General features: G+C 55.8%; 1 protein-coding gene across 1 annotated transcript in view; it reads right to left on the bottom strand.

Annotated features, from left to right (window-relative positions):
* Positions 1-2,030: 2,030 nt before the first annotated feature.
* The window catches only part of LOC125446916 (E3 ubiquitin-protein ligase ARIH1), a 94,147-nt gene continuing 82,107 nt past the window's right edge, over positions 2,031-14,070 (bottom strand). The window contains exons 13-14 of the mRNA XM_048520922.2: positions 5,029-5,141; positions 2,031-3,310 (exon numbers count right to left, since the gene is read on the bottom strand). Of these exons, the coding sequence (XP_048376879.1) occupies positions 3,226-3,310; positions 5,029-5,141 (198 nt within the window). The 3' untranslated portion in view covers positions 2,031-3,225. The remainder of the gene's footprint in view (positions 3,311-5,028; positions 5,142-14,070) is intronic.

Here is a 14,070-nt window from a genome sequence, read left to right as displayed (position 1 = left end):
TTTAAGAGGAAATGGAAATTCAGTAAAATTAGAAAGCATTTGTTGCTCATGTCAAAAGTGCATTTATTGGGTTAAGATGTCACGGTGTTGGTGCTGAGTAGGCATGTAATCAGAACAGCATTTAGGCCTAAACAGTGTGTTGCAGTACCCTAAATATATGATAATTTTTCAGTAACAGTTTCGACCTGGATGAAAGAGGAATACACTGATTCATATCATTGTTCCAGCCCCAAAAATAATCAAGAATTTCTTCCAGAGTATCTAGAAAAAAGGCTCAAGGGCAAGTGCTTTAAAAAGTGGCTTCAACCCACATAACCAAACGACCCTTTTGTCACTTAGTTTAAAAAAAATGCATCAGTAGTTGAATAGTAAAACTACCTTACAACAAAACAAACATTTCCTTATTTACATCACGATATGCTGAAAGGATTGGCACGAAGGTTTAAAATACTCTAGTTACTCACCCACTTCTTAGATTTAAGACAGCAAATACCACATAGTGTAACTAAATAGGAATGTTCTTTCATCCTCCTCATAGGTTAATAAGCAAAAACCTTATGAACTGAAGTACAAAAGTGACTATGGGTTACGGTATGTTGTGAACATACAGGTAGCTATTTTACAGGATCTTTAATTTGTAAAGCAGCCAGAAGTTTTAGTAAAAAGCAGAAACTGGGGCCAACTATGCAATCCAACTTCCTACTTGATAAAAGCTAGAGTTTCTCTACTTACCATCCGGTCATCAGAAAGCTTGTCTATACTTTGATACTTTAATATTTTGACAGTTCCTTTCTTTCCTCCTGTGAGAATGTACAGGACTGATTCTACCAGGATTAGAGCGGTCTCCAATGCAAACGCACAGCAGCAATTCAGTGACTTTTGGACAAATGCTGATTCAGGTAGTAATCAAGACTGTGTCTTGCTTTTAAGGTGCAAGTCATTCAACAAGGCATGATGCCAGATACAGCAGAGGAAAGATTCAGATGGTATCACCTTGGGATTATGGAAAAAAGATCAAAGATAGTCTTAACTTGAAGATAACTTGTACTGAATGATCCACTGCAAAAGATCAAAAGCTCTTCCAGTCCTTTGTGTTGAGACCAGGATTCTTCCTTATTTGTAGAAGAATATGTGGAAGGAACAATAAAAAAGCTTCACAAGAGTTTTACTCCTAGCAATCATATCTGATGGCCATGGTGGATGTGATGGATCTCTGTAATTCACAGGATGCCTGAAATTACATATATGCTTGAGTATTACTCAATGCTAATCCCCACCTCAAATGCACTGGAAGACACGCAAGGGATACCCAAATTAAACCTTTATCGTCAGTAAATGCTTTGCAGTATTCAAGCTTTACAACTGTGTAAGTTTGTCATGGATTCATCCATTACAGCTACAAATTTTTCAACATTTGAGAATTTGACAATACATTGTCCCAGTGCAACAAAAGAAAAAAAAAACAAAAACTCCACAGCAATGAGTGTGGGGCTAAGGAACCCAGTGCTCGGTCTTAACTTTAGACAACCTTCTCATTGATATATAACCAATTTAATGGTGAAGTAGAACAAAACTATTACTTGAAGTTTGAGTTGGTTGCCAGTTTAGAACATAGCAGTCCATCTCTCACTTAGCCCCACCAAGCGATGATCCTTCAACCCTAACCTCTATACGCTGGGATAGCAACACACAGGCAGAGCACAGCAAGGGCAGCAGCCATAAACACCGAGGACGGTAGAGATATTGGGGTGATGGGGGGGGGGGGGGGGGGGGGGGGGAGGAGACAGAGGAGAGGGGGGAGGAGAGAGAGATGGGGGGGGGAGAAGAGAGAGAGATGGGGGGGGAAGAGGAGAGGGGGGGAGGAGAGACAGAGGAGAGGGGGGGAGGAGAAACAGAGCGGAGGGGGGGAGGAGAAACAGAGAGGGGGGGGAGGAGAAACAGAGAGGAGGGGGGGAGGAGAGACAGAGAGGAGGGGGGAGGAGACAGAGGAAGGGGGGGGAGAAGAGACAGAGGAAGGGGGGGGGAGAAGAGACAGAGGAGGGGGGGGAGGAGAGACAGAGGAGGGGGGGGAGGAGAGACAGAGGAGGGGGGGAGGAGAGACAGAGGAGAGGGGAAGACACACAGGGGAGGGGGGGACAGAGGAGAGGGGGATGACAACAGAGAATTCAGGAGAGAGGGAGAGAGGGAGAGAGGAAAGAGTATTCAGGAGAGAGGACAGAGAGACACAGACACACACGCTGGGTGCTGTTCTCTTCCAAATGTTAACTACCTGTACTGGTCTAATAACCTGACGAGTTCTGTACAATTTTACGGGTATTTTTTAAAATTTTTATACAGCAAATAAATGGAAGGTACTAAGTGCTTCTACTGAAGCTGGAGGTGACTGTCATTAGCAGGAAGATGCAGCAGGGTAGAAAAGCAGCAATGACGAATGTTTTTTTTGAGGCAAAAGGGTTGGAGGGTATGGGAAGGAGGTAAATATCAGGGAAACTCGACAGCACCAGGTCTCAGCTTGAGTCTACATGTAGTACTACGGAAAATTGCAAGGTAAAAACTTGTTTTGTTTAAAAAAGCAGAAAATTAAATTCACATTCCACTAACAGCGTTGAGGTCAAAGGTTAGCAAACCTAAATAAACTGCACAGCAAATATACATATTCTTGAAGGTTTTTAAAGAATAAATATTTTTTGTAATTAAACATTATGCAAACACGTGCCACGCTTGCTCTCGCTCAACCATGCATATGCGCTATATACAATTTGAAAAATACTGTGTCCTCCTTTTAAAAGTCATATACAAAGATATTCCCCCAGAGCGCTGCCTTACAGTTAGCCAATCAACATTCACAAACAGGGAACCTACATACAATTAATGTCTGGCTGGAAAAAGAGAAGCCAGGTCAAAACAGTTTCAGTTCAATTACTACACACAGAGAAAAATGAATAAATGAAAGGAAACAGAAAATGGTTCAGCTCTCAGAATGTAGCTACATTACAGATTAAAGTTGGAGGGTTTTTAGTGTGTCATACCCTTCATCCACTTACAATACTGTTGTACATTTTGTGGTTTTATCTACTTTTTTTATTACAATATAATTTACTTAAACTTTCCATTAACAAAAAGTAGGGTAGAACTCCAGCAGTGTCTGCAAGGGCCAGTGCCGCCCACTTTATTTGCATCAGCACTCTGTTGCTAACGGGTTGACAGTTCATTGTAAGCTGAGCCTCAGTCCTCGATATACTCCCAAAGGTCTTTCTCATAGCCTTCGTGCACATGCTGTAGCAACACCTTCCTCCGGCTCTCACAATATCTGACAAAGATGACAGAACAGTCAGTCAAAATAAAACAGGTTTGTCAACCATCCAAACTAAAAAGTTTCACATTCCAGATGGAAGCCTTCATTGGCACGTGGCTAGTAAAAGGAGAAATACTGTGTGGACGACTTCAAACTCCTGCCCAAGAAAGCGAGGAAAAGTGAACAGATGAGGGTTTTAAAAATAATTCAAACTAACTACTTTGAGAAGGAGTGGCTAATAGGTTTGAAGAAAGCCCTTCACATTTTTCCCCAAATACTGGAAAGAGATGCTGTGTGCTGCAGGCTACACAAAGGTCATTGTAGTGGGGAAATATGCTAAAAATTTGTGTAATTTATTTAATATATTTAGTAAGTCAAAAAGTGACATTAATAAATCGTATTTAAAAGGCAAGGTAGAGGCAACAAATGCAATTACTTGGACAATTATAAGCACTTATTCTTGATCAACATTTTATACTGAATTGGTATTCAACCAGTAAAACAGATTGACACAGAAAATGTGCTCCTAAGATGTTGCTTGGCCTGCTGTGTTCATCCAGCTCCACAGATTGTTATCTCTTAACACAGAAAATCCCAACTTTAGAAAGATAAGGTACAAGATTATGGGATAAGTGCTGGCATCAATTGATAAGATACCATTTATACAAAACTCAAATTTTATAGTAACCAGACACCAAGGGAATTATCAAACATTAACTATTTAACACATACTGAAATCTAAGGTTTAACAGGCCAAATTAACTAATCGAGAGATCAAGGGTCACAAACTTAAACTCCTGCCCAGCAGTGTGAACTCTTCTGCTGACAGCACACTTGATAAATTCAAATGTCGAGATTTCACGCCCATTCCAAGCTTTTAGTGTTTATTTTACTGCACAGTATAGAGTACAGTGTACAGAACTCTTGCACTAAGATAAACCATCTGCATGACCAGCTAATGTTAAGGATGCCATTACCCTGGCAACATTCATCCTCAATCACCAAAAACAGATCAACTGACCATTTACTGACTGCTGGTTCGAGAATCATGCTGAACATAAGCGGGCATTGTATTTGCTTCTGTGATTAAATATCTGTGTCTGAAGCACAGTTGTTTGAGAGAGACATTATGAAATTGAAAATCTTTCTTTTCACAAGTAACTACCTCAGCTATATACACTTTAATACGGCTAGACTCACTCTCATTACAATCCATGCTAGGGCTCTTGAAAGAGGCAAATCCTTCCACATCACGAGACTACAGATAGCCTTGAAGCTAGCAACCAGAATGACAAACCATTTTTACTGATAAATGTTAAGCTTACAACAAGCATAAAACAATGAGGGTTTACACGGTCAAAAGACAGTGCGTTAATCCTCAATGATGGGTTACCTAATACCTCACATTGGAAGGTAAAAAGTGAACCCATGAGGATAGAAGGTTTAAAGGAGATGGATTGTTCATATTTGTTATGGCCACTCAACAACTTGCGCCTTCTGTTGACCAATCCAACCATCCCCTGGACAAAAACAATACAAGGTCCAAGGCTCTACTTTTACAAGGTTGGAAGTGCCAGTGCATTTAATTGAAAAGAATACATTAAGAGCCTATGTAGGTTTCATCAGGACACAGTTCACCCTGAAATAAACACTGTTTGGTGCACAGGGTCAGGGGTTCGTGGAAGAAGAGAAATCATTTGTCAGCATTAATCATTAATTTCATCTTGCCCCACCTGTACTTGTCTTGTACTTTCTGTTTGATGTCCTGTAGGGAATCCTGGGATATGTCCCTCTCCAGATAGCCAGACAGTACTTCTGTTGCATTCTCCAGATCTGCCTGATTGTTCTGGAAGAGAAGCACACATACTGCATGGAACAGATTTGGATCTTAACACAAACGTCATTGCAGTGTGGAAGCACGTTGACAGTTCAGTGTTTGTGCTCCCATGTTAAAGTCTAGCTACCTTACAGTTTATTCTCCTTTCGCCGATTAAAGTCAAAGCAGCAGCAGTCTTTAATGGAGTATCTCAGTTTAAAAAAAATAAAAATTGGGATTAAAATTGGGTAGAACTACAAAAATATAGCTAAACCGAGAAGAAACAAGAAAGTGAAGAAACACCAAAGCTTGTTTTTCTATGCACAGCCCAGTGCAAATGAATACATATCTGGGGACACGACAAGGCTCTGAAAATGACATCACCAGAAAGGGAAGTAACATTGAGTTTTTTTTTAAAACACGAGTAGAAATACAATGCAGTGGACGTACAGATGAGATTCACAGTTATAGAGCATGGAAACAGACTCTTCAGTCCAATCCATCTGCTCCAACGAATAACCTTAACTGATCTAGGTCCATTTGCCAGCATTTGGCCCATATCCCTCTAAACCCTTCCTATTCATGTACCCATCCAGATGCGTTTTAAATGCTGTAATTGTACCAGCCTCCACCACTTCATCTGACAGCTTATTCGATACACATGAAAAAATTACCCCTTAGGTTCTTTTCAAATCTTTCCCCTCTTACCTTAAGCCAATGCACCCTAGTTGTGGACTCCCCTAATTTTGGCAGGGCAGGGAGCCTTAGCAACTCACCCTATCCATGCTCCTCTAAGGTCATCCTTCAGCCTCCAATACTCCAGGAATATAACCCCAACCTATTTAGCCTTTCCCTATAACTGAAACCATCCAATCCTGGCAACATCCTTGTAAATCTTTTCAAGTTTAACAACATCTTTCCTATAGCAGGGAGGCCAGAATTAAACAGTATTCTAAACTTGACTCATCCATGTCCTGTTTAGCTACAACACGACATCCCAATGTCTATATTCAAAGACAAAACCAGAAATTGCGCAAAAGATCAGCAGGTCAGGCAGAAACTATGGAGGGAAATCATAGTTAACATTGCAGGTTAAGTGATGCTTCCTCAGAAGTGATGATAGCCAGGGGGACAAAAAGTTGATTTGACAACACTTGCAAATGTCCATTTTTAATACTCAATTCTGGCGAGCTAGGAAAGTGCTTGCTCAATAATCCTAATGAGAGGATTGCAGTATTTTGATTTCAAAATAAACTGATGGGAGCAATATAAACTCATAAATAACTTGGAAAGGGAACTTCAAGATGATGCTGTATCAATGATCTTGCTCCTCTTGTCTTCATAATGGCAAAGTTTATGAAATTAGGAAATAACCTTGATGCTGCAAGACACACTAAAGAAATATACACTATAGGATGTACTGTGGCTACAACACCAAAAGATATTATTGCTTTCTCCTTCACACTTTTCAAACTGTACACAATTTGTTGTTGCAGGATCCAGAATTTAGATGTTTCAGCAAGAAAAGAGAAGATGGTTAAAGTGAGCGCGAGCGAGAGAGAGCGCGAGAGACCGAGCGCGCGAGCGAGAGAGAGAGCGCGAGAGACCGAGCGCGCGAGCGAGAGAGAGCGCGAGAGACCGAGCGCGGCGAGCGAGAGAGAGCGCGAGAGACCGAGCGCGCGAGCGAGAGAGAGCGCGAGAGACCGAGCGCGCGAGCGAGAGAGAGCGCGAGAGACCGAGCGCGCGAGCGAGAGAGAGCGCGAGAGACCGAGCGCGCGAGCGAGAGAGAGCGCGAGAGACCGAGCGCGCGAGCGAGAGAGAGCGCGAGAGACCGAGGCGCGCGAGCGAGAGAGAGCGCGAGAGACCGAGAGAGAGCGCGAGAGACCGAGCGCGCGAGCGAGAGAGAGCGCGAGAGACCGAGAGAGAGCGCGAGGAGAGAGAGCGCGAGTGAGAGAGAGCGCGAGAGACGAGCGCGCGAGCGAGAGAGAGCGCGAGAGACCGAGCGCGGCGAGCGAGAGAGAGCGCGAGAGACCGAGCGCGCGAGCGAGAGAGAGCGCGAGAGAGACCGAGCGCGCGAGCGAGAGAGAGCGCGAGAGACCGAGCGCAGCGCGAGCGAGAGACCGAGAGAGAGCGCGAGAGACCGAGCGCGCGAGCGAGAGAGAGCGCGAGAGACCGAGCGCGAGAGCGAGACCGAGCGCGCGAGACCGAGACCGAGCGCGAGACCGAGACCGAGCGAGAGAGAGCGAGACGTGCGAGAGAGAGCGAGACTGTGCGAGACCGTGCGAGACCGAGCGCGAGAGAGAGAGCGAGAGCGCGCGAGAGAGAGCGAGAGAGAGCGAGAAAGAGCGAGACAGAGCGAGAGAGAGCGAGAGAGAGCGAGAGAGAGCGAGAGAGAGAACGCGCGAGCGAGAGAGAGCGAGAGAGAGCGAGAGTGTGCGAGACCGTGCGAGACCGTGCGAGACCGTGCGAGACCGTGCGAGACCGTGCGAGACCGAGCGAGACCGAGCGAGACCGAGCGAGACCGAGCGAGACCGAGAGAGAGAGCGAGAGAGAGAGCGAGAGAGAGAGCGAGAGCGAGCGCGAGAGAGAGCGCGAGAGAGGCCGAGCGAGCGAGACCGAGCGCGCGAGAAAGAGCGAGAAAGAGCGAGAAAGAGCGAGAAAGAGCGAGAAAGAGCGAGAAAGAGCGAGAAAGAGAACGCGCGAGCGAGAGTGTGCGAGAGAGAGCGAGAGTGTGAGAGAGAGCGAGAGAGAGCGAGAGAGAGCGAGAGAGAGCGAGAGAGAGCGAGAGAGAGCGAGAGAGAGCGAGAGTGTGCGAGAGAGAGCGAGAGAGAGCGAGAGTGTGCGAGAGAGAGCGAGAGAGAGCGAGAGAGAGCGAGAGAGAGAGAGGCCGAGAGGCCGAGCGCGCGAGCAAGAGAGAGCGAGCGAGACCGAGCGCGCGAGCGAGACCGAGCGCGCGAGCGAGACCGAGCGCGCGAGCGAGACCGAGCGCGCGAGCGAGCGAGAGAGAGCGAGAGAGAGCGAGAGAGAGAACGCGCGAGCGAGAGTGTGCGAGAGTGTGCGAGAGTGTGCGAGAGTGTGCGAGAGTGTGCGAGAGTGTGCGAGAGTGTGCGAGAGTGTGCGAGAGAGAGCGAGAGTGTGCGAGAGAGAGCGAGAGTGTGCGAGAGTGTGCGAGAGTGTGCGAGAGTGTGCGAGAGTGTGCGAGAGTGTGCGAGAGAGAGCGAGAGAGAGAGCGAGAGTGTGCGAGAGTGTGCGAGAGTGTGCGAGAGAGAGCGAGAGTGTGCGAGAGAGAGCGAGAGCGAGAGAGAGCGAGAGCGAGAGAGAGCGAGAGAGAGCGAGTGTGCGAGAGTGTGCGAGAGTGTGCGAGAGAGAGCGAGAGAGAGCGAGAGTGTGCGAGAGTGTGCGAGAGTGTGCGAGAGTGTGCGAGAGAGAGCGAGAGTGTGCGAGAGTGTGCGAGAGAGAGCGAGAGAGAGCGAGAGAGAGCGAGAGAGAGCGAGAGTGAGCGAGAGTGAGCGAGAGTGTGCGAGAGTGAGCGAGAGTGAGCGAGAGTGAGCGAGAGTGTGCGAGAGTGTGCGAGAGAGCGAGAGAGAGCGAGAGAGAGCGAGAGCGAGAGAGAGCGAGTGTGCGAGAGTGTGCGAGAGTGTGCGAGAGAGAGCGAGAGTGTGCGAGAGAGAGCGAGAGAGAGCGAGAGTGTGCGAGTGTGCGAGAGTGTGCGAGAGTGTGCGAGAGTGTGCGAGAGTGTGCGAGAGTGTGCGAGAGAGAGCGAGAGAGAGCGAGAGAGAGCGAGAGAGAGCGAGAGTGTGCGAGAGAGAGCGAGAGAGAGCGAGAGAGTGCGAGAGAGAGCGAGAGAGAGCGAGAGTGTGCGAGAGTGTGCGAGAGTGTGCGAGAGAGAGCGAGAGAGTGCGAGAGCGTGCGAGAGCGCGAGAGAGAGCGAGAGAGAGCGAGAGAGAGCGAGAGAGAGCGAGAGTGTGCGAGAGTGTGCGAGAGTGTGCGAGAGTGTGCGAGAGAGAGCGAGAGAGAGCGAGAGAGAGCGAGAGAGAGCGAGAGCGTGCGAGAGAGTGCGAGAGAGAGCGAGAGAGAGCGAGAGAGTGCGAGAGAGTGCGAGAGAGAGCGAGAGAGAGCGAGAGAGTGCGAGAGAGAGCGAGAGAGGGGGCGAGAGAGAGCGAGAGAGAGCGAGAGTGTGCGAGAGAGAGCGAGAGAGAGCGAGAGAGAGCGAGAGAGAGCGAGAGAGAGCGAGAGTGTGCGAGAGTGTGCGAGAGTGTGCGAGAGTGTGCGAGAGAGAGCGAGAGTGAGCGAGAGTGAGCGAGAGTGTGCGAGAGTGTGCGAGAGAGTGCGAGAGAGAGCGAGAGAGAGCGAGAGTGTGCGAGGAGTGTGCGAGAGAGAGCGAGAGAGTGCGAGAGAGCGAGAGAGTGCGAGAGAGAGCGAGAGAGAGCGAGAGAGAGCGAGAGTGTGCGAGAGAGAGCGAGAGAGAGCGAGTGTGCGAGAGTGTGCGAGAGTGAGCGAGAGAGAGCGAGAGAGTGCGAGAGAGTGCGAGAGAGAGCGAGAGAGAGCGAGAGAGAGCGAGAGCGTGCGAGAGCGTGCGAGAGAGTGCGAGAGAGAGCGAGAGAGAGCGAGAGAGAGCGAGAGTGTGCGAGAGTGTGCGAGAGTGTGCGAGAGTGTGCGAGAGAGAGCGAGAGAGTGCGAGAGAGAGCGAGAGTGTGCGAGAGAGAGCGAGAGTGTGCGAGAGAGAGCGAGAGAGAGCGAGAGTGTGCGAGAGTGAGCGAGAGTGTGCGAGAGTGTGCGAGAGAGAGCGAGAGAGAGCGAGAGAGAGCGAGAGAGAGCGAGAGTGTGCGAGGAGAGCGAGAGTGTGCGAGAGAGAGCGAGAGAGAGCGAGAGTGTGCGAGAGTGAGCGAGAGTGTGCGAGAGAGAGCGAGAGTGTGCGAGAGAGAGCGAGAGAGAGCGAGAGTGTGCGAGAGTGTGCGAGAGTGTGCGAGAGAGAGCGAGAGTGTGCGAGAGAGCGAGAGTGTGCGAGAGTGAGCGAGAGTGAGCGAGAGTGTGCGAGAGTGTGCGAGAGAGAGCGAGAGAGAGCGAGAGTGTGCGAGAGAGTGCGAGAGAGAGCGAGAGAGAGCGAGAGAGAGCGAGAGCGTGCGAGAGCGTGCGAGAGCGTGCGAGAGCGTGCGAGAGAGTGCGAGAGAGAGCGAGAGAGAGCGAGAGTGTGCGAGAGTGTGCGAGAGTGTGCGAGAGAGAGCGAGAGAGAGCGAGAGAGTGCGAGAGAGTGCGAGAGAGAGCGAGAGAGAGCGAGAGTGTGCGAGAGAGAGCGAGAGTGTGCGAGAGAGAGCGAGAGTGTGCGAGAGTGAGCGAGAGTGTGCGAGAGTGTGCGAGAGAGAGCGAGAGAGAGCGAGAGAGAGCGAGAGAGAGCGAGAGTGTGCGAGAGAGAGCGAGAGTGTGCGAGAGAGAGCGAGAGAGAGCGAGAGTGTGCGAGAGTGAGCGAGAGTGTGCGAGAGAGAGCGAGAGTGTGCGAGAGAGAGCGAGAGAGAGCGAGAGTGTGCGAGAGTGTGCGAGAGTGTGCGAGAGAGAGCGAGAGTGTGCGAGAGAGCGAGAGTGTGCGAGAGTGAGCGAGAGTGTGCGAGAGTGTGCGAGAGAGAGCGAGAGTGTGCGAGAGTGTGCGAGAGAGAGCGAGAGTGTGCGAGAGAGAGCGAGAGAGAGCGAGGGGGGGGCCGGGAGGCCGAGCGCGCGAGCGAGGGGGGGGCCGGGAGGCCGAGCGCGCGAGCGAGGGGGGGGCCGGGAGGCCGAGCGCGCGAGCGAGGGGGGGGCCGGGAGGCCGAGCGCGCGAGCGAGGGGGGGGGCCGGGAGGCCGAGCGCGCGAGCGAGGGGGGGGCCGGGAGGCCGAGCGCGCGAGCGAGGGGGGGGCCGGGAGGCCGAGCGCGCGAGCGAGGGGGGGGGCCGGGAGGCCGAGCGCGCGAGCGAGGGGGGGGGCCGGGAGGCCGAGCGCGCGAGCGAGGGGGGGCCGGGAGGCCAGAGCGCGGCGAGCGAGGGGGGGGCCGGGAGGCCGAGCGCGCGAGCGAGGGGGGGGCCGGGAGGCAGAGCGCGCGAGCGAGGGGGGGGGCCGGGAGGCAGAGCGCGCGAGCGAGGGGGGGGCCGGGAGGCAGAGCGCGCGAGCGAGGGGGGGGCCGGGAGGCCGAGCGCGCGAGCGAGGGGGGGGCCGGGAGGCCGAGCGCGCGAGCGAGGGGGGGGCCGGGAGGCCGAGCGCGCGAGCGAGGGGGGGGCCGGGAGGCCGAGCGCGCGAGCGAGGGGGGGGCCGGGAGGCCGAGCGCGCGAGCGAGGGGGGGGCCGGGAGGCCGAGCGCGCGAGCGAGGGGGCGGCCGGGAGGCCGAGCGCGCGAGCGGAGGGGGGGCCGGGAGGCCGAGCGCGCGAGCGAGGGGGGGCCGGGAGGCCGAGCGCGCGAGCGAGGGGGGGGCCGGGAGGCCGAGCGCGCGAGCGAGGGGGGGGCCGGGAGGCCGAGCGCGCGAGCGAGGGGGGGGCCGGGAGGCCGAGCGCGCGAGCGAGGGGGGGGCCGGGAGGCCGAGCGCGCGAGCGAGGGGGGGGCCGGGAGGCCGAGCGCGCGAGCGAGGGGGGGCCGGGAGGCCGAGCGCGCGAGCGAGGGGGGGGCCGGGAGGCCGAGCGCGCGAGCGAGGGGGGGGCCGGGAGGCCGAGCGCGCGAGCGAGGGGGGGGCCGGGAGCCGAGCGCGCGAGCGAGAGGGGGGCCGGGAGGCCGAGCGCGCGCGAGAGAGACCGAGCGCGCGCGAGAGAGACCGAGCGCGCGCGAGAGAGACCGACGAGCGCGCGCGAGAGAGACCGAGCGCGCGCGAGAGAGACCGAGCGCGCGCGAGAGAGACCGAGCGCGCGCGAGAGAGAGCGAGAGAGAGAACGCGCGAGCGAGACCGAGCGCGCGAGCGAGACCGAGCGCGCGAGCGAGAGAGCGCGAGCGAGCGTGTGCGAGAATGTGCGAGAGAGAGCGAGAGAGAGCGAGAGTGTGCGAGAATGTGCGAGAATGTGCGAGAGAGAGCGAGAGAGAGCGAGAGAGAGCGAGAGACAGCGAGCGACAGCGCGAGAGAGCGCGCGCGAGAGAGAGCGCGCGAGCGAGGGGGGCGGCCGGGAGGCCGAGCGCGCGAGCGAGAGGGGGGCCGGGAGGCCGAGCGCGCGATGCGAGAGGGGGGCCGGGAGGCCGAAGCGCGCGCGAGAGAGACCGAGCGCGCGCGAGAGAGACCGCGAGCGAGCGAGAGAGCGCGAGCGAGCGTGTGCGAGAATGTGCGAGAGAGAGCGAGAGAGAGCGAGAGAGAGCGAGAGTGTGCGAGAGTGTGCGAGAGTGTGCGAGAATGTGCGAGAATGTGCGAGAATGTGCGAGAATGTGCGAGAATGTGCGAGAATGTGCGAGAGAGAGCGAGAGAGAGCGAGCGACAGCGCGAGAGAGCGCGAGCGCGAGAGAGAGCGCGCGCGAGAGAGAGCGCGCGAGCGAGGGGGGGCGGCCGGGAGGCCGAGCGCGCGAGCGAGAGGGGGGCCGGGAGGCCGAGCGCACGAGCGAGAGGGGGGCCGGGAGGCCGAGCGCGCGAGCGAGGGGGGGGCCGGGAGGCCGAGCGCGCTGCGAGAGAGAGCGAGAGAGAGCGAGAGAGAGAGCGCGCGCGCGCGCGCGCGCGAGGGACAGAGAGAGAGAGCGCGCGCGCGCGCGCGAGGGACAGAGAGAGAGAGCGCGCGCGCGCCGCGCCGCGAGGGACAGAGAGAGAGAGCGCGCGCGCGCGCGCGACGGAGAGAGAGAGAGAGCGCGCGCGCGCGAGGGACAGAGAGAGAGAGCGCGCGCGCGAGGGACAGAGAGAGAGAGCGCGCGCGCGCGAGGGACAGAGAGAGAGAGAGCGCGCGCGCGGCGCGCGAGGGACAGAGAGAGAGAGCGCGCGCGCGCGCGCGAGGGACAGAGAGAGAGAGCGCGCGCGCGCGCGCGAGGGACAGAGAGAGAGAGCGCGCGCGCGCGCGCGAGGGACAGAGAGAGAGCGCGCGCGCTGCGCGCGAGGGACAGAGAGAGAGAGCGCGCGCGCGCGCGCGAGGGACAGAGAGAGAGAGCGCGCGCGCGCGCGAGGGACAGAGAGAGAGAGCGGCGCGCGGCGCGCGAGGACAGAGAGAGAGAGCGCGGCGAGCGCGCGAGGGACAGAGAGAGAGAGCGCGCGCGCGCGACGGACAGAGAGAGAGAGCGCGCGCGCGCAGCGCGCGAGGGACAGAGAGAGAGAGCGCGCGCGCGAGGACAGAGAGAGAGAGCGCGCGCGCAGCGCCGAGACAGAGAGAGAGAGCGCGGCGCGCGCGCGCGAGGGACAGAGAGAGAGAGCGCGCCGCGCAGCGCGAGGACAGAGAGAGAGAGCGCGCGCGCGCGCGCGACGGAGAGAGAGAGAGCGCGCGCGCGCGCGCGAGGGACAGAGAGAGAGAGCGCGCGCGCAGCGCGCGCGAGGGACAGAGAGAGAGAGCGCGCGCGCGCGCGCGAGGGACAGAGAGAGAGGAGCGCGCGCGCGCGCGAGGACAGAGAGAGAGAGCGCGCGCGAGGACAGAGAGAGAGAGCTGCGCGCGCGCGCGAGGGACAGAGAGAGAGAGCGCGCGCGCGAGGGACAGAGAGAGAGAGCGCGCGCGCGCGCGCGAGGGACAGAGAGAGAGAGCGCCGCGCGCGCCGCGCGAGGGACAGAGAGAGAGAGCGCGCGCGCGCGCGCGAGGGACAGAGAGAGAGAGCGCGCGCGCGCGCGCGAGGGACAGAGAGAGAGAGCGCGCGCGCGCGCGCGAGGGACAGAGAGAGAGAGCGCGCGCGCGCGCGCGCGAGGGACAGAGAGAGAGAGCGCGCGCGCGCACGCGCGCGAGGGACAGAGAGAGAGAGCGCGCGGCGCGCGCGCGCGAGGGACAGAGAGAGAGAGCGCGCGCGCGCGGCTCGCGAGGGACAGAGAGAGAGAGCGCGCGCGCGCGCGGCGCGAGGGAC

This window comes from Stegostoma tigrinum, chromosome 36 (assembly GCF_030684315.1).
Source record: "Stegostoma tigrinum isolate sSteTig4 chromosome 36, sSteTig4.hap1, whole genome shotgun sequence".
Lineage (NCBI taxonomy): Eukaryota > Metazoa > Chordata > Chondrichthyes > Orectolobiformes > Stegostomatidae > Stegostoma > Stegostoma tigrinum.
This window is presented reverse-complemented; position numbering and strand designations above follow the sequence as displayed.